General features: G+C 48.9%; 8 protein-coding genes and 4 non-coding genes across 12 annotated transcripts; 7 read left to right on the forward strand and 5 right to left on the reverse strand.

Annotated features, from left to right (window-relative positions):
• The first annotated feature begins 701 nt into the window (after positions 1 to 701).
• Positions 702 to 3,327, forward strand: C8Q69DRAFT_171778 (hypothetical protein). Its single transcript, XM_028625768.1, has 3 exons — positions 702 to 1,720; positions 1,787 to 1,889; positions 1,949 to 3,327. Exons 1-3 carry the CDS (start codon positions 956 to 958, stop codon positions 3,112 to 3,114), a joined length of 2,034 nt encoding a protein of 677 aa, XP_028488085.1. The 5' UTR covers positions 702 to 955; the 3' UTR covers positions 3,115 to 3,327.
• A 212-nt stretch (positions 3,328 to 3,539) lies between these two features.
• On the reverse strand, positions 3,540 to 4,490 carry C8Q69DRAFT_442597 (hypothetical protein; the record flags this gene model as incomplete). Its single annotated transcript, XM_028628849.1, has 2 exons — positions 3,540 to 4,192; positions 4,352 to 4,490. The coding sequence occupies 2 exons, from the start codon at positions 4,488 to 4,490 to the stop codon at positions 3,540 to 3,542; spliced, it is 792 nt and encodes a 263-aa protein (XP_028488086.1).
• A 550-nt stretch (positions 4,491 to 5,040) lies between these two features.
• C8Q69DRAFT_458970 (cytidine and deoxycytidylate deaminase zinc-binding domain protein) lies at positions 5,041 to 6,155 on the reverse strand. The gene has a single exon (XM_028630040.1). It carries the CDS (start codon positions 5,994 to 5,996, stop codon positions 5,289 to 5,291), a length of 708 nt encoding a protein of 235 aa, XP_028488087.1. The 5' UTR covers positions 5,997 to 6,155; the 3' UTR covers positions 5,041 to 5,288.
• Positions 6,156 to 6,233: 78 nt separating this feature from the next.
• C8Q69DRAFT_171905 (DnaJ domain-containing protein) lies at positions 6,234 to 7,649 on the forward strand. Its single transcript, XM_028625769.1, has 2 exons — positions 6,234 to 6,574; positions 6,641 to 7,649. Exons 1-2 carry the CDS (start codon positions 6,439 to 6,441, stop codon positions 7,399 to 7,401), a joined length of 897 nt encoding a protein of 298 aa, XP_028488088.1. The 5' UTR covers positions 6,234 to 6,438; the 3' UTR covers positions 7,402 to 7,649.
• A 278-nt stretch (positions 7,650 to 7,927) lies between these two features.
• C8Q69DRAFT_458976 (hypothetical protein) lies at positions 7,928 to 10,837 on the forward strand. The gene is made up of 5 exons (XM_028630041.1): positions 7,928 to 8,091; positions 8,179 to 9,374; positions 9,427 to 10,226; positions 10,294 to 10,355; positions 10,419 to 10,837. The coding sequence occupies exons 2-5, from the start codon at positions 8,246 to 8,248 to the stop codon at positions 10,582 to 10,584; spliced, it is 2,157 nt and encodes a 718-aa protein (XP_028488089.1). The 5' UTR covers positions 7,928 to 8,091; positions 8,179 to 8,245; the 3' UTR covers positions 10,585 to 10,837.
• A 503-nt stretch (positions 10,838 to 11,340) lies between these two features.
• Positions 11,341 to 13,944, forward strand: C8Q69DRAFT_171981 (carboxypeptidase S1). The gene is made up of 2 exons (XM_028625770.1): positions 11,341 to 11,562; positions 11,617 to 13,944. Exons 1-2 carry the CDS (start codon positions 11,560 to 11,562, stop codon positions 13,810 to 13,812), a joined length of 2,199 nt encoding a protein of 732 aa, XP_028488090.1. The 5' UTR covers positions 11,341 to 11,559; the 3' UTR covers positions 13,813 to 13,944.
• Positions 13,945 to 13,962: 18 nt separating this feature from the next.
• Positions 13,963 to 16,661, reverse strand: C8Q69DRAFT_458982 (P-loop containing nucleoside triphosphate hydrolase protein). The gene is made up of 10 exons (XM_028630042.1): positions 16,389 to 16,661; positions 16,236 to 16,320; positions 16,146 to 16,165; positions 16,039 to 16,074; positions 15,812 to 15,973; positions 15,439 to 15,755; positions 15,103 to 15,377; positions 14,832 to 15,050; positions 14,262 to 14,768; positions 13,963 to 14,208 (listed from the first exon to the last, which is right to left on the reverse strand). The coding sequence occupies exons 1-9, from the start codon at positions 16,485 to 16,487 to the stop codon at positions 14,455 to 14,457; spliced, it is 1,527 nt and encodes a 508-aa protein (XP_028488091.1). The 5' UTR covers positions 16,488 to 16,661; the 3' UTR covers positions 13,963 to 14,208; positions 14,262 to 14,454.
• Positions 16,662 to 17,755: 1,094 nt separating this feature from the next.
• C8Q69DRAFT_t46 lies at positions 17,756 to 17,830 on the reverse strand. The gene has a single exon. It is a non-coding gene; the product is annotated as a tRNA-Asn (tRNA).
• Positions 17,831 to 17,916: 86 nt separating this feature from the next.
• C8Q69DRAFT_t45 lies at positions 17,917 to 17,991 on the reverse strand. Its single transcript has one exon. It is a non-coding gene; the product is annotated as a tRNA-Asn (tRNA).
• Positions 17,992 to 18,926: 935 nt separating this feature from the next.
• C8Q69DRAFT_t36 lies at positions 18,927 to 19,001 on the forward strand. Its single transcript has one exon. It is a non-coding gene; the product is annotated as a tRNA-Asn (tRNA).
• A 1,643-nt stretch (positions 19,002 to 20,644) lies between these two features.
• On the forward strand, positions 20,645 to 21,773 carry C8Q69DRAFT_458985 (hypothetical protein). The gene has a single exon (XM_028630043.1). The coding sequence runs from the start codon at positions 20,708 to 20,710 to the stop codon at positions 21,491 to 21,493; it is 786 nt and encodes a 261-aa protein (XP_028488092.1). The 5' UTR covers positions 20,645 to 20,707; the 3' UTR covers positions 21,494 to 21,773.
• Positions 21,774 to 22,549: 776 nt separating this feature from the next.
• Positions 22,550 to 22,624, forward strand: C8Q69DRAFT_t37. The gene has a single exon. It is a non-coding gene; the product is annotated as a tRNA-Asn (tRNA).
• Positions 22,625 to 24,428: the final 1,804 nt, after the last annotated feature.

The raw sequence follows: 24,428 nt of genomic DNA on the forward strand, positions 1-24,428 counted from the left end.
GCTGTCAAACGCGTGGAGTGAATCCGGCCCACGGAACCGCCCGAAGAACCAGAATCCATGGCATGTTGCCGCCACCGTCCCATGGAAAACCATCAGGACGATCAGATTCCCCATGTCCAGTTCCCATGGGTATGACGACCTATAATTATTTATTACATACTTCATTCACGCATATGAGACATAATATCTAGGTTGCGGCAGCAGCGGTAAAAAAATGTCTCTGAATGCAATGCTCTATGAAGTATGTCCTTCATTGCAGGGCGCAAATCGGCATGCTTCTGTGGGCTCGGCAACCCGTCTACTCGTCAATGTGCCAGAGCGGGGTTCCCCATAGACGACCTCGCGGACCGATATTTTCAGGTGAAGCTGGAGAAGGACGTCAAGGGTACGGGATCAAACCAAAAAATAAAAGTCAATGGTGGCTAGCTAGAGCGATCATCCTGTAAACGACTGGAGAATATCAACAAGAGCCCGCGATGATCATGACGCTGCACAGCGGATGGCGAGTTACCGTCGCGCTGTCCCTCCGCAAGTGACGTCGGTTATCGACGATGGCGTTTGCACCCTATCAGAGCCCCATCGAACTGTCCTCTTGTTCTTCGTGGATCTTCGTGCATGTATAGCCAAAAAAAAAAAAATCACCACCGTCGATATCTTCTATTTCATTCTCTTGTGCCGTCTGCCCTCGAGGATATTATTGTCAGCCTGAACCAGAGCGCCTGAACGCCATTGCTCACACTCCCGTCCTCCGGGACATTCTGACCCCTCCTTTCCGCCTGTATCAGTCACCTGCGCGGCAGCAGCTTTTCGTCCGTGACTTTGTTGCCTAAAGGATTTGTCCCCTTCGTCAGAAGATCTATCTGGTGTCTTCGTGTTTTCTCAGAGTTACAAACGAGATTCGACGTGCTTTTACTGGGTTTCTGGAGCAGGCAAATGCGCTGAACTGCCGCTCCTCATGGCGTACCATGACGGTGATTATCGCAGCCCCTCTGTAGGCCCCTACGAGCAGAGGACCTCCAGCGACGACCTCACTGGCTCGGACTCTCGTCGACATTCTGGCTACGCAACTCCATATCCCTCCCATTATACGGGAGATCGGATGAACATGCCAGAACCACGAGCACCATCACCTCATCCTTCGTCCTCCTATCAACAGAAGTCTCACGGTTATCAACAGTATGGTGATCAAGATGGATATGGGCATCAGCAGCAACAGGGTGGGATCAATGATGCGATCCATTCAGCATTCTACAAGACGCATCCATCGAACTACCTCAGTCCACAAGTCCTGAATCAGATCACCGATCAGGTTCTTCAGCAGCTGAAGAATACCGGCCTATACAGCACCCAGGAACAGCAGGGGTCCAGACAAAGCTCGAGTCCACAACCGGCGGGACGTGCAGAGTCATCTCATTCGGCGGCATCGATCCATGACGAAAAACACAATGCCAATTCGCCTCCTTCTCCTCGTAGGTCCCCTCGTGGGTACCCTTCACCAAAACCACAGACGAGATACCCTCCACCACCTTCTTCCGAGAGAAAGGAATCGCCTTCGACCCAGACAAGTGACACTCAGAAAGAGTCCCGGCCTAAGGCACCTTCGAGAGCACCTACCGTTGAGGAGTTGACGACGTTGGAGAAGATATGGGACAAGTTATTCGAGGACGGCAAGCCCACAAAGAGGCTGGGCCAGTTCCTCCGAGGAATAGCTGTTCATCTGGTAAGTTTCTAGTGGAGTTCTGGTACCTTTGTTTTCGGTATGCTCCGAGGTCTAACACATACATAGATCGAAGAGTACCCACCTGGTAACACTATCGTTGCCCTTCCCGATAAGCTACAGAAGTTCTATGAAGATACAAAAGTCGCATCAGACCCTTACCCATGGCATGGTTAGTTCCCTTTGCTTTCGTCCGGATCACTCTTCCTCATACTAACTGCGGATAATTAGATATCTTTGATGACAACACCTCGTCGATCTCTAGACTCTACAGAGCCATCGAGGCAGAGCACCATCTTGTTCAAGGGAAGCTGGACGAGAGACCTGATATCCCCGGCTTGACTCCGCGCGGATTTGAGCGTTGGGCTAGTCTGATGATCTTGGCACATCCTGAGAGGGAATTTGAGCGGCTTCAGAAGGCACTGTTGGCTATGCCCATCAGCAACCCCGATAACAGGAAGGAGAGATTCCCCAAGGAAATCCCGAGACGATTGTTTCCAGAGGCCCCGGATCTTGCTGTGAGAGAAAAGCTAGACAAGGCCATTATGACGCATTGCGGTGTGCCTCTGCCCCCCATCACAGAGGAAGAGCGATCTAAGGCAGCGGCGTCTCATCGTCGTACTGCTTCTAAAGAAAAGACCACTGCTGGCTCTTCCTCCACTACGACTACTACTGCAGAGCCTGCCCACTCGCATACAGAACGTGGTCGCCCATTGCAAACCGCACAAGCTTCTGCTGTCACTGATGATGAGGACGAAGGGGTGCCAGCGCGACCAATTGAACGCGAGAGGAAGCCATATGCTGCCCAGCCAGGTGGAGGTAAGGTCTATGGTGATTCTCCGCCGCCCAGACACTCCCACGCAGAGTCATTCTCGTCCGGTACGAGACCAAAAGAATATGTCTTCGCACCGACGTCTACATCGGGGCAGAGACCATACAGCAACTACGCCCAGGATCCGACTTACCCTCGTACTGGAGCGGAACCTGGACTATATCCTCCAACCTCGAGATATAGCCGCAGCCGCAGTCCCTCATTTGGCGCAGGTGGATCTAGTTATAGACATTCAGACGGCAACCTCTCCTCTAGTAACGGCGGCCATGGAGGATATTCAGGCAATGGTCCTTATTCTGCCTCGGCTACGTCTGCCTTCCCGGACGATGTGTTCGACGACGCCCATACTCGCCGCTATCATTACGATCGTGGTACGGAGGACGGAAGGACCTACGACACTCTCCGGGACCGGGAAAGAGATCGAGTGCGCGAAAATCCAAAGTACCACGGTTATCCTGCTCATGGAAACTGGAGCAGTGACGAGGACTACTACCGTGGGATGCTAGGTGGTCAAGGAGGTGGCCCAGTTGAAGGTGGTTCTTATAAGACCTACACATACAGATGATTTTCCTTTACGGGTCCGGATATGTGTATGTTCCCGTATGTTTTGAAGTCATGGTTCTGTACATGCATATATATTCTTTCCTTTCTGGACAACTAGGAGTTTTCGGCATATACGACGTTTGCTTGGAACTCTACCCCTTCCATCGAATCTTCAGAGATGGATGCCTTATTCAAGGTCCCTTGTCTATATCCTTCTTTCATTGTATAACTTCTATTGTTTGTATAACGATGATACGCGTTTGTTCAGAAGTTTAGCATATCTGTACGTAACCATTAGCGCTAGCTATCCATGATTGGCTTCTTGTTTTATTGCTAGTCACGGATACCTCATGACGTCTCATTTTTATATACATTTATTGAAGCAGTTGGTCTTTTTGCCTCGATCTAACTCTGTCCTCTTTTTCTCCACGCTTTCCTATACTTTCTTCACTGCCTCGCGACTTCTCCTTGCAGCTTCTCGTCCATTTCCCACTCCTTACGGATCCGCATCCGATCTCTCTCTTCCCTTTTGGCCGCCTTTCTTCTCTTCTGCTCCAGCCGCTTTTTGGCTCGAATGATCCGATCCTCTTCTTCGTCGGCCTCTCGGCGCAGCTGATCCACCTCCTCTGGCTCCAGAGTCCACGGAACTGAAAGCACATCGACCAAGTAGCGAGACTGCTCATCCCAGAAACGCATTTCGGCGTTCGTATCCCGGAGCAAGGTGAACCGCTCAAGTTGCACCTGAACCGTGGAGCGGAAGGTGGAGAGCGTGCCCTTCACTTTGAACACGACGCCAGGCACCAGGTCTGTGATATCAATACGATCCTTGGCCTGCGACGATATATGCCGCGTTTCAGCCTCTGGCAAAGAACCTGACGGGTCAGAATCCGGGCCTGCAGCGCGGGTTGCCGTCGCATTCTCGGAAACACGGTCACCTGGACGAGGCGAGGTAGCCTTAGAGACTACAATCTCGACAGTTTCGCCGCTACCATCGTCGAGGATCAAGACAGTGCGCCAGGCGTACTCGGTCCTGGCGACGATGACCCCAGCTAAGCAGACGAACTGTATGGGGTGATTGTAATAAAAGAAGATATTTTGGCCTTGGTGATTGTTAGCTTTGCATGAAGAATTCGAAGCAATGACGATTCTCCAACCCACCAGCGACCTCAGCCGAGAGAGAAAAGAAACAAAAAAAAACAATGTATCCTCTTTCATAGACACGAAAAGTAAAACGATTTAAAAGAGAGAAAAAAACCAACCTTCAAACCCCGATCTAGTCTTCAATCGATGCACATCCGTCACTGCCATCTTCACCCAAGTGAAATGCGTAGGTGAGGCCTTGTAGCAGAATGCAGGATAGAAAGTGAGTCCCACAGCATCGTCATCAGCAGCAGCCATGGGCTCATTTTTCCCTTCTTGCTAAATCCTATCTTCTCTCGGTGGAGGCTTGGACGAATGGTTAAAAAAGAAATCTCCTCGAGGATTTTCTTTTTTTTTTCGTTTTTAACACGAATTTCTACTCCATTAACACCGAGAGACGATAATCCTGAAGAATTCGCGTTGCTTTTTTCTCTATCATAAGAGAGGTCCTCTTAGGACAGAGATCCCGCAATATGATTGATTGATTGAGTTAACTATTACTTAGGAGACGCGTCGAGAGAATCACGATAGGGAGGAACGACATCACGTGATGTGGTGCTGCCTGCAGTGGGACTTGGAAAGCTATGACTCGCGCACTAATTAGCTTGGGTTAAGGTAATAATAGTGAGATCTTTCCTGCATTTTGGAGGTTGTGTTGTTAAAGCTACTGTTGGATTTATTGGTGTTGGTTTGGATTTGTGTTGTATGTACATGTACCTTGTGTGGAGATCTGTGTAACGGTGTTGATGAGTATATTATCAGGACTTTTTTTTTTCTTCTTCTTTTCTCTCTCTTTTTTTCTCGAAGATCCTTTCGAATTTACGGGGCTATGTTTAACCGCGATGTGTTATTATTGCTGAATCAATTGAGATAAATCTTTATATTCTACATCCGACACCTCACCGCAACTCCTCAAACAATGCTAAGATCGGTCATAACTCCAGTACTTTGCTCGAGTATATGCGCTGGCCGTCGAAGAAAAGACATCGCATACTCTCGTACCGCTCAGTAAACAGATACAGTATACGTCACGCTCGGACCCTATGACTGGACTCCTCAACCCATCATCCTCTTCTTCGGATTCCTCGGCATCTGTTCCTGCCTTTGTCTCTCTTCCGGAGAGATATCATCCACGTTCGTCTCATTTACCGTACCACCCGTAGCTTCTCTCATCTCCTCATCTCTCTTCTCATGCCCGGCCGTCGCGACAGCTAGGATCTCTTTCTCCATGCCTTCGATATGTTGCCAGGTGATCCCCGCCTCCGTCAGCTTCTTACACCCTTCTGATTCCCCGACGAATATGCCTGGCTCCTTGACGCCGAAGTAAACCTTGTCTATACCCTTATGGCCGCCTTGTCTGGTTTGAATAATCCTCTCCACGCATGGCAGGTTCCCTGATAGTCGTCGCCCGCAGGGTTCCATGGTCACGTACATGATCAGTTTCTTGTCGGGTTCTTCTGGGAGGACTTCGTAGACTCGTTCGTCGGGGACTGAGTGGACGGCAGCGTAGTTGGAGAGGCAACATTGCTCGGCATGCGTGTTGCCTGCCAGCTCGAGGGTGTAGCCAGTCGAGAGGATCCGGTCATTGACCGTCGTGTCGGGTTCATTGGCAGGGCGCTGGACGAGGATTGCACCGACGCGGAAGTTTGTCGGACGAGGAGGAGACTTCTCTGCTAGTGAGAGACATCGTCGTAAGTAGGCAAGATGAGATGGTGATGATGATGATGATGCGGGGGCGGGGTTTGCGGTAGGTTGAGAAGTCATTGTGGTAATCTTCTTGAAGGTACGAGGGGTATATTAAGATCTTTGATTTATTTCATATATGGTCATGCCTGTTCAATTTAAATTGTCCGTAGGCCTTGCGTATAGTGAGAAGAAATTAGACCTGCAACAGAGGTGACAGTTCCATATGAAGCTCGATCCTCTGCCCGGTGGAGCCCGAGTGAAGCTAGTCAGATACTTATGACGGCAGAGTGCGGAGCGGGAGATCTTCCGTGGTCGCGTCGCCGTCCGCGTTCCACTTAATGCGTGTTTGCGCCAGACAAGGCCCAGACCTGACAAACGACCAGATCAAATTACTACATCTCAGTTTGAATTCTGCTGTCCTGGCTGTCCTCTTCTCGGTTGCAATTATCCAGCATCAATTTGAGTCTATCGAGGACTTGTGCCCACTTATTTCAGGTCAACCTCAATCCCAGCTGAAGCCATGTCGCGCGACGAAGAGCTTACCGAGGATCCCCCTTCGTCCATCAACCCCTACGAAGTTCTTGGGGTAGAAGAAAAAGCCACGGCGGATGAGATCAAGTCAGCATACAGAAAGAAAGCTCTAAGACATCATCCTGGTATGTTCTTACCCCATCGAAAGTCTACAGCAAATGCAACTGGAGTGTGAGACTGACCGTTATTAGACAAGGCGCAAGCAGACCAGAAAGATGAAGCGAACAAGAAGTTCCAAGAAATCGCCTTTGCATATGCTATCCTGTCAGATGAGCGACGACGCCGGCGGTATGACCTGACGGGCAATACGTCCGAGACGCTCGACCTAGAGGACGATGACTTCAACTGGATGGAATTCTACCGCGAGCAGTTTTCGAGCATGGTCGACAGTAGCGCGATAGAGAAGATCAAGAAAGAATACCAGGGCTCTGACCAGGAGAGGCAGGATTTACTTGCCGCTTTCGAGAGGCACAAGGGCAATATGGACCTTGTCTATGAGACTGTCATGTTGAGCAGCATCTTGGATGATGATGAGCGGTTTCGCCGTATCATCGACGATGCAATTCAGAAGAAAGAAGTGACAGCCTGGGACGAATATGTGAATGAATCGAAAGTGACGCGGGATCGAAGGCTAGAAAACGCACGCAAAGAAGCCGCGGAGGCCGAAGAGTTGGCCAAGGACCTAGGCGTGGAGGATAAACTCAGTGGAAAGGGACGTGGAAAGGGCAAGAAGAAGAAGGCGACCAAAGCAGATGATAACGAACTCGCAGCCCTGATTCAGCAGCGACAGCAGAGCCGGGCTGCAAACTTCTTTGATGACTTGGAAGCCAAATACGCTCAACCCAAGAAGGGCTCGGGAAAGAGCAAGAAGCGCCGCGCAGATGAACCACCGGAAGAAGCATTTGCGGCAGTTGGAGCTCGAAAAGGCTCAAAGAAGAAGGCCAAGGCCTGATCTCTGTGTCACTGCCAGATGGACGAATGATTAGTTCCCATCGTATTCTTATAAGACGCTTGTTACTCTCAATTGATGTGAATCTTTTAGCACAGGAGTTTGGGATTTTTACTGCTGGGTGGATTATCTTGGCAGTTAATGTTTATGCCCTGTTTCGTTGATGATTCGGTGGATTGGGAAACAGATCCTGTATCATATCTATTGATATCTCTCAGGTATTCAGTTGGTTACATTTTGTCTTCAAATTGTACGTGAGTTGTTTTCATAGCCATATGTGCCTCGTGTGGCCATAGAGGTAAGCTCCTTCCAACATAGAGTGGACACATGGTGGTCCGCTACTGCTAGTATTCTCCGTTCTGTATCTGCTTTAAAGTCTTGCCTTTGTCCAAACCACAAAGAAAACCCATTGAGATACTATTACTATGCGCAGGAAAATGTCCCCAGCTGTGCAGTAATGGTTAAACAGTGCCTATCTACTCATGTGGTGGAAAGCATTGTTCCAGTTTCCATTGTATTCTACGATACCATCAAACACTATAGAAGACCCCGTGACGGCCAAGAAATACGCCCATTGTCCTAATATGCATGTCTCGCCTCTCACTACAGGCTGTGTGGACCTCAGCTTCAAGGAATTATCCCCTTTGCCGAAACCACTGCCATTTGAACGAACAGACAAATCCCAGCGTGACGGTAACTAGCCAAAAGCCACGCGCTGGTACCCCGAGCATGGTACCAAAGTTCGGACGAATTGCTAACGTAAAGCTGTCTTTAAATTAGGTCTTTAGAAAATTGAAGCCTTTTATACGTGCAGCTCCGTCATCAGCCATTCAAAACACTCATCACGATGCAATCTCACAGACGGGATAAAGTGTCTCTGGAGGCGGCACTGGACGAAGAGCGACGTGAGATCTTGGAGCTTTTGGAAGGCCGGAGGTCGTCCAAACAGTCGAGTTCTACGAAAAAGGATGCCCGTACAACGCCCACCGCCGTCGTGCGAAGCATGCTAGATGTCTCCCCCGATGCCCCGCCTCCGCGTTGTGGCTCAACAACCGCTGGAGCTGGTGGAACAGCGCTCTCGGGCCGGAGACTATCACTACCTAAACGAAGCTTTAGCGGGGTCCCTTCACCACCGTCTCCGTTGCGAACTTCTCGTTCCGCAACTGATTCACCGACAGCTTCCGAAGCTGCCTCGAGCGACACAGCATTGACCCAACGCAGGGCATCTGATGGCACAGACCACATTCCTAGTCCAAGGAGGAAAGTAATAGGAGACAAGCGGGGATTGGATCTCAGGGACTACAAGTTCGATATGCAATCCAGCATTCCGAACCAGGAGCAATCAAAGCGCGCCTCGCAGGGTGGTAAGAAGGTTTCCAGCAACAAGGGACTTCACTATCGAAGCTCATTGACAGCTGTGGTGGCGAGGGCTAATCCCACACTTCGAACAGGACCAACTGGGGGAACAGAGCCTGGCCGACCCAGTTCCAGGCTCTCGACTGTGTCTATTCCGCGGCTGGATAGATCAGCTTCGCCCATCAGTCGTACGCCAAGCCAGAGTTCATTAAATCTTGCGCCACCTACCGGGAAGCTTGTTACGGATAATGGGAAGTTGATCGATATGGACCGTGCATACACGCGTCTGTCGGACACTGCGCTGGCGGGGTCCAGTGGCAGTCTGTCCAACCTTGCGAGGGGCAGCGTGGAATCTGTCAGCGAGGATGGCGACGTGCGTCTAGAGAAGGACTACATTGAAGGCGGGGAGAATGGTTCCGGAACGATCGACACCAGCGAGGAGGAGATCGACGACACAAGCTCCGGGGAAGATGATCCTGGAACGCATCGGGGAAGGCGTCGTAGCAGGAAAAAGCTCACAGACTCGTCTACTGCCTCTGAGCACAGTGAAGGAGAGGGGAATGGTGTTGTCGCAGGAAGCGCAGAACCGAAAACTCTCCTTGAGGCGGCAGAAGAAGAGCGTGAGGGCAGCTGCCAGTATTGGCATAATCACTTTTGCTGACTCTCTCGCAGGCCAGAAGGTTGAATCTGCAAACAAGGACAAATCTCCTTCGCGTTCGGACTCGTCAAAATCATCAATGAGCGCTGCTGAGAAGTCTTCCTCCAAAAAGGGCGGCGTTCATCCGCGTACTAGTTTCGACTACACAGCTTCGACTGTCAATACCCCGTACGGATCAGACGATGAAGCAGATCTGTCCGATATTAAACAAGCCCAAAACCTGAGTATTCATCTCTCTACCATCGACACCTCGGTGCCTAACAGGGCCATTCGCACCGTGATCCGCGGTGACTTCACCCGACTACAGCAAGAAGCGAACGAGGGGAAGCGGCGACAGCGGAAATATTTGGTGGCAACAGACCTTAGTGATGAATCAGTCTACGCGCTTGAGTGGACAATAGGTACTATTCTTCGAGATGGTGACACACTCTTTGCCGTCTACGCCGTCGATGAAGAGGTCGGTACTGGGAAGGATGCAGAACTCGGAGCTGGAGTGCAATCCGTGCAGATCGGAGAGGGGGCAAAAGCGATGCAAGATTCTGCCGCGATTGTTGGATCCCAGACAGAAAAGACAGCCATCAGCGCAGCCACGTCATTCCTGCCACATGTGCTGGCCGCTCGGCTTGGTACTTCTGAGAGTAGGAGTGGCTCGGTCGATACACGGGGTCTTTCCAAGGCCGAGCTGGAGCGCATCCATGCTGTCGAAAAGATCTCACAGACGTGCATCAAATTGCTGAGAAAGACAATGCTTCAGGTCCGTGTGGCCGTAGAGGTCATCCATTGTAAAAGCCCAAAACACATGATTACAGAGGCGGTGAGTCCTTGTTCAGGCACTGTTTTGCTATGGACATTCTGGATCCAGCTGACACCTAGTCATTCAGATTGACGGTCTGGAGCCGACGTTAGTCGTCTTGGGCTCTCGAGGCAGAAGTGCTCTGAAGGGGTAAGTGGCCATACTCCGTACATTCTCTCCTCCCGACGGGTACTGATACATAGTATCATCTAGAGTTCTCTTGGGATCCTTTTCCAACTACCTAGTCGCTAAGTCCTCCGTCCCGGTGATGGTGGCGCGCAAGAAACTCCGAAAGCACGCCAAATACAAGAACACCCATATCCGTCTTTCGAACAACCTCACCACCCCAAGGAAGCTTGCCTTTGCCAAGGTTGACTAGGCAACTGTGTGCCTTTGAAGATTCCCTGATTTAATGCAATACCCCACTCTCGATTACGACTGCTTCTCATGCTAACTACTGGGAAAGGACTGGGTGACTTTTCAAAGGAGCGATGGGCATGGTTTTCGGCGCTTTCCGGTCATATGTTGAGCTTAGCCAGTTATTCGACGTCTGTCTGCATGGCACTGCAGATCGCTAGTCATAGCACGTATTTAATATCCAAGAGACATGGTGTGATTGATGAAAGAAGTCCATAACTAGTATTATACTATTATATTGATAGAATAGTACTCCCTAAGGCACCTCGGAAAGCTCGAAGCCACGTGATTGGGCTGCTTGGGCCTCGGGTTCCTGCCAAGCCGGGAGCTGCGTGTGGGGAAAAGCAAGCTGAGCAGAAGCTGGGAGAAGTCTCGGATCTGTCTGTCTATCGTCCACAGACGCTTCTCGAGTCTTATCCGTGTGAGACGAGATGTCAGCTCTTTAAGGATCTTGCTTTTCCCTTACGAGGAGCTCAAACCTCCTGTCTGCTTCCCTAGCACGACATATTCTAGTATCCTCGTCAGACAAGGCTGAGGTGGGGGCGACGAGCTCTATGTAACGGTGAGAAAGCCGATTGCATGGACTCTTTGCTTGCCTTTTTCGTCTGTCATTCTTGGAATCGGTGCTTGGAGGATATCTTCTATTGATTCTCATTGATTGCTCTACTGGAAGTGCCATAGTCGATATTGTTATTATGGATATGGTACTAATCACGAACTGGACGAAATATCTATTGAGCATCTCAGCCTGGGGTCCAAGCGGTACAGTCTCGTCATTGGAATCGCGTTGCATCCTTCCTTTGAACCACGGGACTCGGAAGTAGAAGTGGGAATCCTTCACTTCTCTATCTCATTTCATGTACGAGACTGTACGATAGCATTGATCTGTGGTTCGGACAAGGCTTAGTCCTGGTCGAGTCCCTGCATCTTACGAAAAATGGTAAACCCAGAGTCAGCGAAAAAGAATTGGATGATGTTCTAACATAGAAGCTAGATAACCCCGTATGCTTACTCGCTGCTCTGCCGATTACTGTCAGTGGCGCTTGTCCTTTCTGGACTTGTGGACCATGCATTAGGTGGATTTCCACCATCAGCTGCCGATTCGGACATAAAGACCATCCGTTCTCCAGTGGATGGCAACATCACAATAAGATACAAGTCACCACCTGTAGGGACATGTATGACTGTGTTCTCCACCCAAAAACAGTACACGGGCTATGTCCACCTCCCACCATTCACCCTGGCCCCGGTACAGCAGAACTACTCGATAAACACCTTCTTCTGGTTTGTCGAGGCAAGAGAGTCTCCCGAAACGGCTCCCCTAACCATCTACATCAATGGTGGTCCTGGCAGTAGTAGCATGGTAGGAATGTTCCAGGAGGTGGGACCCTGTGAAGTCGTCGAAATCAGCAAAGACAAGCTGGGTACGCAAGCACGGGAATGGGGCTGGGACAGAAGTTCCAATATTCTCTTCATTGATCAGCCGAATCAAGTTGGATTCTCCTATGACAAGCTGACGAACGGCTCTTTGGACCTTTTGTCGTCAAACTATTCGTTTCCTCCAGCTGATGTTCCGCCAGGGCAGCCTGCGTACACATTCCTGAATGGCACCTTCAGCTCCAATAATCCAGCAAATACTGCTAATACGACCGCTATCGCAGCACGGGCAGTCTGGCATATGTTGCAAGGGTTTCTGGGCGCCTTCCCGCAGTATAATCCTGGTTTACGTGCGAATGAGACTCAGAACGGGCCCGTTGGTATCAACCTGTTTACCGAGAGCTATGGCGGGAAATATGGTCCTGCTTTCGCTGAGTATTGGGAGGAGCAAAACGACAAGTTGAAAAATGGCACCCTGCCTCAGAATGGGACACTGGAGATCCATCTTGTATCGTTAGGTATCATGCAGGGCTGCATAGACGATCTCGTTCAAGGTCCTTTCTACCCGCGATTTGCTTATGAAAATTCCTACGGGATTCAAGCAATTTCTCTTGCGGACCAGCAGGAGGCGGCATCTGCGTTCGTTGCAGAAGGTGGCTGTCAGCAGCGGATTGAATCCTGTCGGGCTGCAGTGGCGTCCATGGACCCTGAAGGAGATGGCGACAACAGCGTCGCTAACCGGATCTGCGCCGACGCTCAGCAATATTGCAATGACAATATCGTGGGATATTACTCCCAGTCTGGACTCAGCGTCTACGATATTTCCCAGGCAGTTTTAGACCCCTTTCCGTCTAATACATACCTTGAATATCTCAACTCAGAAGCAGTGCAGTCTGCGATTGGTGTGCCTGTGAACTTCACCTCCACAAGCAATGCAGTTGCCACTGCTTTTCAGCAAACAGGCGACTACGATCGAGGTGGTCAGATCTCCGATTTGGCTTCCCTACTGGAGAGGGGCGTTCGTGTGGCTCTTATTTATGGCGATAGAGACTACATCTGCAACTGGGAAGGTGGTGAAGCCATCTCCTTCTCTGTAGCTGCTGCTTTGTCGTCTTATCTGTCGCCTTTTAATCTCGCCGGATACGCACCTATTGTCACGAATACAAGCTATGTTGGAGGTGTGGTGAGACAGGTCGCAAACTTCTCCTTTTCCCGCATCTATGATGCAGGGCATCTGATCCCAGCTTACCAACCCGAGACCCTATTCACACTATTCACCCGGATTATCCTCGGCTCAGACCTTTCGTCTGGTGAGCCTGTGGACCTGTCTACTTTCCGGACGGATGGCTACGCCAATGCAACCGCCACCAATACCGCACCCGCGAAGGCCAGTCCGACATGCTATCTGCGCAGCGTGGAGGACACATGTGATAGCACGCAAATAGACATGCTGGAATCCGGTCATGGTGTTATCATCAACGGGATCCTATACAAGGAGGAATCCGACTGGAAGTCACCAACGAGTGGCGCCAAAGACAGCGAAGGAGACAGCGAACCTATCGGTGTCCCAGGCACCGCATCAATTACCATTGGCCCAAGTTCAACGAACGAGCCTAGCAGCGATACAGATCGCGGTTCTCATCACGGCAGCACAACTACGACAACACCTGCAACTGGCGTCTTCACCGCAACCAGTACACCATCCATGGTCGGCCAACGAGCAGCAGCCAATTCTATCATCATAAAAATCCCTTCCCGATCGTATATATTTCTGATTATGTGGATGTCTTATCTACTCCAGATCATATTGTGACCTTGAACCTATCCCTCGCTAGCGTTGCATGGAGAAGCAGAGCGCAAAGGGACTGGGAAAAGCACAGAATATAAAAGCACAAATAATTGTAGGCAACGAAAGCGTGATTCTTGTACAGCATATGGAGTTATTAATATCATTAATCAATTCATCACAAAACAATTCAATTTCTTCTAAAGAAATAAGGGCCTAGGACGGCCAGTCATAAGGTTTTTTTTTTTAAAAAAGTCTTCAAGACTTCAACTATCAACTTCTGACCAATACTACAAGATACTGGACAGTCGACAGCTAATAGTCAGCCACTGGGCGGCAATGAGGTCCATGTGTTTCAGGGCAGCACCGAACTTTCTTATAGAGATTCTTATGCTACAAAAGACAGTGAAAGCAGTTATAGCTCTGATAGATTTAGCTGAGAAATAAACAAAAAGCAGTAAACGGGGAATAATCACAAATGTATATGCAACATCATGCGCGGGGAGGTGGCCCGCGACCCCGTCAGGGTGTTGTGTCACCTTTTCGCAGAGCCCCTCCCGTTTCCGATACAGCCGGTCCTTAGCCATCTCTGCATACTTCCTACTCGAATTTTCCGTTACGGAGGGGCGCAGACCCGTTTCACGGATGTCTAGTTTAAGATCCATGCATTTACGCGTCAATCAAGTTTGCCGACTGCTGCGCGGGCGTCTGCTCCTGCTCGCCAGAGTTGTCCCTGGTATCCTTGCCGGACTTACGGCTTTGACGGGCATAGAACTCGTCCAAGACCTTCTTGGGGATACGGTTGAGCAGCTCCTTGGGATAGATGCGGAGCAAGTTCCAGGCAAGGTCCAGGGATTCATAAATGGAACGGGATTCGTAGGGAGACTGGGAAATGAAAGTGCGCTCGAACTTGTCCAGGAACTCGAGAGAGAGCTTGTCTTCGGACGACAGGGCTTCCTCACCAACGACTGCCTTCATGGCGGCTATGGAATAGGTCAGATATTGTGACAGTTCAAGATGTAGGAACTCAAAGTCTGGGTACTAACCGGCATCTCGTCCAATGGCGTACTTGGCGTACAGTTGGTTGGAGACATCACCGTGATCCTTTCTGGTGTGGCCTTCACCGATTGCAGACTTCATGAGACGTGACAGGGAGGGTAGGACGTTAATCGGGGGGTAGACACCCTTGTTGTACAACTGACGGTCAACGAAAATCTGACCCTCGGTAATATAGCCAGTCAGGTCAGGAATAGGGTGCGTGATATCTGCGAGTGAGAATCAGTATGTTGATCCTGAGACAGGATATAGTTTACATACCATCGTTAGGCATGGTCAAAATAGGGATCTGCGTGATAGAACCATTACGGCCCTCGACACGGCCGGCACGTTCGTAGATAGTTGACAAGTCAGTGTACATATAACCGGGGTAACCACGACGACCAGGAACTTCTTCTCTAGCAGCGGAGACTTCACGAAGAGCGTCACAATAGGCCGAAAGATCGGTCAGGATAACAAGAACGTGCTTCTCAAGCTGGTAGGCATAATATTCGGCGGTGGTCAGAGCAAGACGGGGCGTGATAATACGTTCGATACTAGGTAACGGTCAGGATTAGCGTGTCGAATTGAAAATGTCTCATCAGTGAGCCCACTTACGTAGGGTCGTTAGCCAAGTTAAGGAAAAGAGTGACACGTTCCATACTGCCGTTCTCCTCGAAGTCGCGAGTGAAGAATCGACTAGTCTCCATGTTGACACCCATAGCAGCGAAGACGATGGAGAAGTTCTCCTCATGACCGTCATGTACATCCTTAGTAGGCTTATTGACCAGACCGGCTTGACGACAGATCTGCGCTGCAATTTCGTTGTGTGGCAGACCTGCGGCAGAAAAGATAGGGATCTTCTGGCCACGAGCAATGGAGTTCATGGTATCAATAGCAGAGATACCGGTGGAAATCATCTCTTCGGGGTAGACCTAAGCGCATAGTTAGACAGATCACGTCATATGAAAAAAGAGACCTTGCGGCTTACTCTAGAGTAAGGGTTGATAGGACTACCGTTGATATCCAGATAGTCTTCTGCCAGCACCTTGGGGCCCTTGTCGATTGCGCGACCTGATCCATCGAACACCCGTCCCAGCATATCTTCAGAGACACCGAGCTTCAAGCTGTGGCCGGTAAACTCTACCTTAGTCTGTCGAGTCATCAGTCTCCCTCCTTTCTGTATTGTCACTGTACGCAGAGCCAAATATATCGCACCTTCTTCACATCAATACCAGATGTGCCCTCAAAGACCTAGCGATCGCTTATGTTAACTATGATATCCACCTAGAGACCAACGCGCAACAACGGTGTGACGTTCGTACCTGGACAACTGCCCTGTTGCCTGTAACATCGAATAGGTCAGCCTTTAGTAGCCGAAAGATAATCACGTATATCAGCAACTATCCACCTACCTCTAGCTTCCAGAACCTGTCCGGAGCGCTCTGTGCCGTCGGGCAGTGTCAGGGACACGATCTCATTGTATCTGGGGAACTTGACCTATTTCGGGCAGATAATGATCAGTAATTGAGCTTCAAATGCACAGGAACATTATAAAGGTGACGCACATTGTCCAAGATGACCAGTGGACCATTGACACCTCCGATGGTATTGTAGCGGATACGGGGCTTGATGGAGGTCATCCGCGGGTCCACGAACTCAGGCATGATGACGACGGCGCTCACCGAACGCGGAGAAGCAGCGCAAGATATGAAATAATGCGATGACGGTGGAGGTTCAGAGTAGGGTCAGAGGAAGAGCGGAGCGGTGATGGTGGGGAGAGCTGCTCGATTGCCAGAGCAGTCGGGGAATTCAGGTTGAGATAGACACGGGCACCGCCATGGTCGATGATGGAGCTCCCGCAGTAGTAGTAGCTGCTTGGCCCGCGGGTCCTACCACTTCTTCACGTGACTTTGACGCGCTTCCATCTAGATAACCTAGTTAACTACTACGAATCAAACTATTACAATACAACAGCTGTTTCAACTTCTGCTCGTGGGCTCTGTGATGGAGACCACGTTTTGTTCTCTATTGAAGCGCTCTTGGGAAGAAGATGACTCCAGATGAACGCACGATACTGGGAACTACAACCAGAACATCATGGTCTGCTTCATCCATCTCATTGCTGCCCTGTCTGCCAGTTCTGGTAGAGAACAGAGGTCTGAAGGAGTTTAACCACCTTGCCGATTTCTATGGTGATCTATCTGTGTTAATACGGTTCAAATCTCAGGTGTATTGGCAAAAAGCAGGGTGCTCCTGTCATTGTCACTTGATATTCGTCTAGTCGAAGCAGTTGAAGACTGGTCATGTCGCTCCATCGTACGAGGAGCATGTTCATTTCATATTCCTTAGTTTCCATCGCATGGGGAACTAGCGATGACGATGATAAGCCCCATTAGATGGCAACTTTCGATATCGAGGCCTTACAGCCTCTACATGTTGTAACAGCCTCTGAACCCGTCATTGGATGCGAGGTTTACTTTTCAGATATTAACCGATCTATACCAACTGGCATTGCACGATTTACATCTGGGTCCTTTGGAGGAATTCATTTATAACTACAGCCACCATGCTGATATCGTGATTAGTGGGTGGCCCTCTTTACACCAGTCGCTGGAATGCCTATCCCGATCCGTCATTTATCTTCCTGTGGTGGTTGCGGTGCATCTCTGTCTCAATCCATACCTTTGACCGTCTTCTAGTCCCTATATCTATGTTTTCGTTCTGCTGTAAATCTGTGCTTGGGCTTTCCTCACAGATGCTAGCATATATCCGGCTCGTATATGTGCATACAGCACTCTGTCCACTCGTCGGGCTAGCCACTCAGGTAGGTATCCACATGATACGAGCAAAGTCACTGCACCTTGCGGCTATCTTATCATTGCGATTGATATATGGGATAAAAAAATCCAAAGGGCAAAAAGGAATCCACCAACGTCCCTGGGAAGGCTCGAACTTCCAACCTCTCGATTAACAGTCGAACGCGCTAGACCAATTGCGCCACAGAGACATGTGATGTTCATTGGTCCGGCATAGGTTTTATGTGGTGGCGGACAAAAGCGGAAATAATGAAGTTCAAAAAATCAAAAAAGTAAACGTCCCTGGGAAGGCTCGAACTTCCAACCTCTCGATTAACAGTCGAACGCGCTAGACCAATTGCGCCACAGAGACGTATTTGTGTGATCGATCGGCAACTTTAGAGAAATATTAAGCCGATCCATCAAGCGTACTTCCTTAATTACTCAATTCGGTTGTTTTGCTGCCGCTTTTGTTTAGAGGATAATAATACCGCAATGTACTACTCCGTAAATGATATCGCTATCGTGAATATACTTATTAGCTGAAGCTAAAGCTATACCTTTTTGTATTCGCCTCTTTATCTGAATCCTTCTTTCTGGTGCTACCGGCATCTCTTAAGATTTAAAGAGTGCAAGTTACTATTACTCGCTGCGATGTGGAAAGCAGTAGTAGTATCTGAGCTCTTTGTAGGTTCTGGGTCATGAATAAGCGACAGATCCTAGTAAGTTCAGGTGATTAACGAATTGTAGGAATATCAGTCTAACACTTAGCCTCTATTTTTGCTTCCATGCTCTAAGACTCGACGCGCGCACATACAGCCCTAATAAGGGAGAAGAGGCACGTGTATATAACTGCACGAGGGAAACCCCAGCTCCTGAGCATACTATGTGATCCTGTGAGACGAGTTACTGGATTGGTTACCCTCTGTTTTTAAACCAGCTATTACACCCATTCAGACCGAGTTAACTTGCTCTGATACAAGAAACAGGGAGTCACAGCTCTAGCCTAAAGCTTCGGTACCTCCTCTAGTGTCGATACATGAACCCATTGGAAGCTTCTCCGGTTCCTCGTTGTCTTCAACCTTCTTGTCGCGACTAAGGAAAGGTTCCTTGGAAGGTTAACATAGAGGCAGTGAGGTATTTGCAAGTTTCTCTGGTCTCGAAGATCGCTAGCGCATCTAGAATCGGGTACCTGCGTCATGCCTTATCCAATAACATAGCAACATAGAGAGCTGTTTAAAGAATCGAAGTCGTGATAATCATTTTCTCCTTATAAATCAGAGCCTGGAAACACCATACATCAAATACGTCTCTGTGGCGCAATTGGTCTAGCGCGTTCGACTGTTAATCGAGAGGTTGGAAGTTCGAGCCTTCCCAGGGACGTCATTTCTTTTTTGCTTTTTTTGATTTTTGAACTTCAACTCCACCCGTATCTCCACCGGGATGAGAGTGGCCTATACTTAAAGGAATTATTCACACCAGGGTATCTGAAAGAATACCCTACCGAACTAGCCGCCTACGCGCATCTGATGTCTTGTATGGTGTAGCGTAGACACACGTATTTATATCATTCAGTTGCTGGAAATCGAAAAGCGGCACCGGGACTATATTTACATTGCATGTGCATAATAAACAAGGGCACTTCACAGTTGTATTTGTTCATCTTAAACTTCTGGGCGCATTATTTTAATGCACCCGGGAAAATGTGATGACATTCGCGAGACACAGTTTAGAAGAATAAGGACCTCTAGGCCCATGGAGCTAACAACTATTGAAGAACCAAGAACCAAAATGATGGACGCTACGTAAGTTCTTCGTCTAAGACTATACAGATTCTAGAAGCGAGAAGCGCACGTGGCTGATATTTCCTCTCAGGCACCAACTCTACGATCACTCTTCGCACCACGGTAGAATCCTGAACTTGTCATTTTTCCTACATGAAATGTGCGTGAATAGACACCTATTGATACAATGAAGCCCAGATGATTAGAACACGGAATGTTGAGACGCATCCATTTAACACTCCAAAGGGCCACTCTCTGTCTTCAGGTCACAGCCTAAGTATATGCTATTTTGACAAAATATCTAACTTGACTTCCATAAATCACAAGGCAACCCCTCGTTTCTAGAGTTTTATCATACAAAACCATGGAACAGGCTTAACGAATTCACATCGAGGGTATCCGAAGATACACATTGCGAAAAAGTAGATTCCGCCTCCGTCGACCCGTGTCCTAAAGTACCTCACTGAGCCCTTGCGTATATCTTTTTTACGAGCTTCTCTAGGTGTGCTTTTCGCACTTGATGATATGAGCAAAACAGAATAAACTCCCGGCGGCTTTTAGTCTCCGGGACCCTGATTTCAAGGTTCCTGCTGTGATATCATCGAGCTATCATCCTCAAGGCTATCGCAGTCCAAGAAGGAACGAAATGTTGCTCTCAGAGTGATGTTGTTGGAAACCCGCGCCTGTAAGCTACGGCGACTTGACAGCTAGTACGCCGGCTCTCGATTCCATCTCGCCATTTCCCGACCACTACCCGCACTATGTCTCCTGTCTAGTATTTTGGAGATCATAACATTCTACTTACCACTTGGTGAGTTACACCGTATCCTTCATGCTTCTCTTGCTGGTGGATACGATGCCGTCTATCCTGACTAGGAGTGCTTCTCGACAAAAAAGACATCTCAAGATTAAACGGTCCATGTCTGTCTGCTACCTCGTAACATGGGATATGAACGTATGTGGCCACACCCCTCGCCCCTACCAATTATTGCCCGTCGTCTGGAAGCTCCTATTTCCATGGTTTCACCCCGTCACAATGACCTGTACTGCTCTCTACCACTGCCATCTGGCTCATATCATTTAAAAGGAAAAATCCCCTATTGGATACATTCAATGGTTTGAAAATGCGTTCCGATAATCTATGATGGTCAATTTCATCATTTCCGGTGTTGCATTGTATACATATATCTCTTCTCGGCCTCAACATCTCAGTTTCCTTGGCGAACAGCATCAAGTTAGGGCCTCTGATACTGTCAATCTTCCTGTCAGAAACCTCGAAACATCTCAGCGGTATCTCTGGGCAAGATGAATGCTTTTACTCTTCTCGTGGCTCTTGCGGGCTCATCATTCGCCCGTCCGCAGTTCGCTGCGTCCCCAGTTGGGACTTCTGCTTTGAATACTCACCCTTCTCCATTCAGTGCAGTGCCTCATTCCACCAGCTCTCATACTTCTCTGTCATTTCACACTACCTTCTCGACCAGCTCGACTTTACACGCCAGTCCTTCCGTCCATGTCTCAGTCCACCCTAGCTCTCCTCACGTGAGTACATCGACTACGGCTATTCCCAGACCGACGACTGCTCCAGAAGCCCCTGCTGCTTGCCCCAATCCCTTCAGGGAGACATCATCTCCAGCCCCGGGGGTTTCTCATACTACGCGGGTGTCATCGAGTTCAGCGCACCCGACAGTCACTGTTACTGTTCCAGCCGCATGTCCGGCAGCTCCCGCTCCTGCAACGATCACAGTGACTGAATGTCCTGCAGCCAGTGTTCATGCCAGTTCGCCAGTCAGTCACCCGTCTGTTGCTGCGACGAGCCCGCACATTGCCTCGTCCGTCAGTCATCCTGCCAGCGCTCCAAGCATTAGTCACACTTCTAGTCATCCTGCGAGTGCTCCAAGCATTAGCCACACTTTCAGTCATCCTACGAGCATTCCGGGCATTGGTCACACTTCCAGCATTCATACTACTGCGAGAATATCTACTTCGACGGTGCACGTTGTCCAGGCCACTTCATCCAGCTTCCATGTGTCGCCAACCACCCGGTCGCCCACCGTTTCTCCAAGGGTTACAGGCTCTCCAACACCCATATAGTCTATACATTCTCTACCATGGTGGGAATCGGGCACTGGGCGGCAATACATGTGTTGAGGGGTGGAAGGGTTTTCACGCACATAATACAGCACATGTTTTCCTTTTCCGGTGTATATCAGCCTTCTCTGCCATGTGAATTGAGTATGTGCATCGTACAAATGTCTTGGGGCTCTTGGAGCTTTGCGATGGCGCTACCATGTGCTCACCGGATCTCAATGTATCTCGCCTATAGTCCAAAAAAGTATCCTGATGTGATGTATAGCCTTGAACTTTTAGGGAGAGCTAAGCAATGATAATGGACTAGTACATCCTCGGTATCATTCTCTGGATTTCTCCCTGTGAATCTACTTCATAGACATTTGCTAATATCAGAGTACGAACGCATCTAAACGGAACAGTATTCGTCTATCTGGACCACCTGCTTGGAGATTGCTTGTGTAAGAGGCCTGCCCTTCTAATTGACCCCTAGCCGGTCTTTTTTGTGTCTGCTAGTGGACCTCTGTCGGCGTACAAAGCAAACGCCAGGTGATCTGTCAATCATCCATTTGTGGCAGATTCTTTGAATCCTAATTACGCTGGATTACTACTAGATTACTGGATTATTAGGATCTAGATTCTTTGTATGCTAGCGATAAATATGGGATCAAATCCCCCCTAGACCTAGAGTCAAGCAAGTAACTCAGATTCTGCTTCCGTGCTGTTTAGGATTCGACAACCTCACTCAAGCGAAAACATGGGGAAACTCCGTCAGGAGCTCCCCACATAGAGTGTCTGCAATATTATGTACATGGTTAGCCAACCGAACTAGATGCGGGTAAAAATATGTATCACACGAATATATATCTAGCCATACCAATAAACCGCTACAACATAGGGTCCCAACCCTAAGAGTCAAACATTGAGAATAGTTACAGCACACATCAGTGGAATAAAAAGGACAATAGTAACTTAACCTGCACAAAACAGATGTTGGAAGCCCTTATTGTCGACATGATACTGCAAAATTTCTTTAGATTGGTTAATAAGTTAGGTACCCGCCGATCCTTCCATCAAATCGTCTCTGTGGCGCAATTGGTCTAGCGCGTTCGACTGTTAATCGAGAGGTTGGAAGTTCGAGCCTTCCCAGGGACGTTTCTTTTTTCTTTTTTTCTTTTTTCTTTTTTCTTGATTTTCTGGTCCGAATACGTCTTAGTGTTAGCTACGGATTTTTTCTTGGCGGGTTATCTACAGAACATCTGAGGGACATCTCTAGAAACATAGTAAACTTGTCCGGTTGATTCTTTCTACATAGGTACTTTGATTGAAGGGCGCTGTTTTACACCTAGCACCGATCGTCCCCCCTACAAAGCAGCCACAAGGATAAGGGAATCAACGCTGTAATTCTTCATGTATCATCGATGACTTCACATGCAGAGTAGACGGTGTTTCCAAACCCCACAAGCATTTCCCGATATAGAAAGCCGTCGGAGTGGGCAGCCCTACCCTGCTAAGTAGATGTCGGGTTTACCGCAGACTAAACCGTGCAGGTTTTTCTGTGATAGAGACAGCATTTCATCGGCATTCGGATAAAAATTCCCAATAGAATTTCATTCACGAGTTCGACATTACCCCAACCTTCAGTTGCCGGCTTGTCTACCCGGTCGAGCCCAACTACATTTGCGCCGCACTCGAGAATAGCCTCGACGAGGGCAAGACCCATTCCGCCCCGTTGCGCCAGTCACTGTGAGATGGTGTGAAATATCGGTATCTAGCATGTAACATTCGAGTTAAGGATCACCTCACCAAGTATAGTCCCTTCGGAAAAGGGAGAATAGCTCAGATGAAGTGCGCTTTGGGCAATGGGCGCCACTCTCAGAGCAGTCTGTGGGCAGGTGACATGACGGATTCGAATATATTGATTTGTTGAGTGGGATGAGTGAGACCGGATCCCGTCTGTATATATGGAGCGGACTGGTCAACGATATATGTTTGCGCCGGGCAAGTAAGCAACTTCATATATAGTGAGCCTGTGCTGGTGAAAGAAGCTACCTAGATAATAGCACATGCTGGTTTCTCCGTCATCTTCAATTAGAACTCCATATTTTGAACGGCTAGAATCATCAGCTGAGATCCAACTCACAAAATGGAAAGAATCCCGCATGGGGCGGACCGACCGTTGCGAGCGGCCCGCCCGCCAGCCTGCAGTATGAAGCAGCTCCACCAGCCTTTCTTGAATTTTGGGCGCGTGGACCTGCTTAGATGGAGGATGAACTATGTAGTCAGTTCCATTAGGTGATCAAAGAAGTCAGCGGAGCTTGGAGGCAAAAAGTCTGATGGATTAGAGAGTAAAGAGGAGTAATAGGTCCCGAGGAAGCTTTTGAATGGACTATTATCTCCGACCTCAGCACCTACTAATTGCTCCCAGAAACTTCTGATCAATACATCATTACTGGAAAGCTTACGAGGCCCTGTAAATTTTGATGGTGCAAGGAGGATTCTCCCTGGGATGCTAGCCATTGAAAATGAGCTAGTTAGCCGTAGCTTCACCATCAGCTAGCCAGATATATTACGCGCCAGAGCATACGATTACTAGATTATTTGGGTACAATGTAATAATGTTTTATCTCCTGGGGGCTCAGCGTCCCCTTCCTCTTGGGGGTGGGGGGGAGAGAAAAAAAGGAAAGAAGCCCTAGAGCCGTTTCGACCTCATGAACATTGGTCTGTACCTAACTTAGCCTGAAAAAGATAGAAAAAAACAGTGTCTCACGACCAGGCAAAGCACGTGTCTTCATGTGTGGTACACAGTGACCAAAACATACATTCTTCTAACTATGTAAATGCTATTTCTATAATACCGGACACCAAATGCAAACAGTTACTTTTTAGCCCAGCCACGAGAACACCTACCAGATGCCATCACAACAGACCCATATAATCAAGCAATGCAGAAATACCG

Source organism: Paecilomyces variotii (genome assembly GCF_004022145.1).
Source record: "Paecilomyces variotii strain CBS 101075 chromosome Unknown C8Q69scaffold_2, whole genome shotgun sequence".
In the NCBI taxonomy this organism is placed as follows: Eukaryota; Fungi; Ascomycota; class Eurotiomycetes; order Eurotiales; family Thermoascaceae; genus Paecilomyces; species Paecilomyces variotii.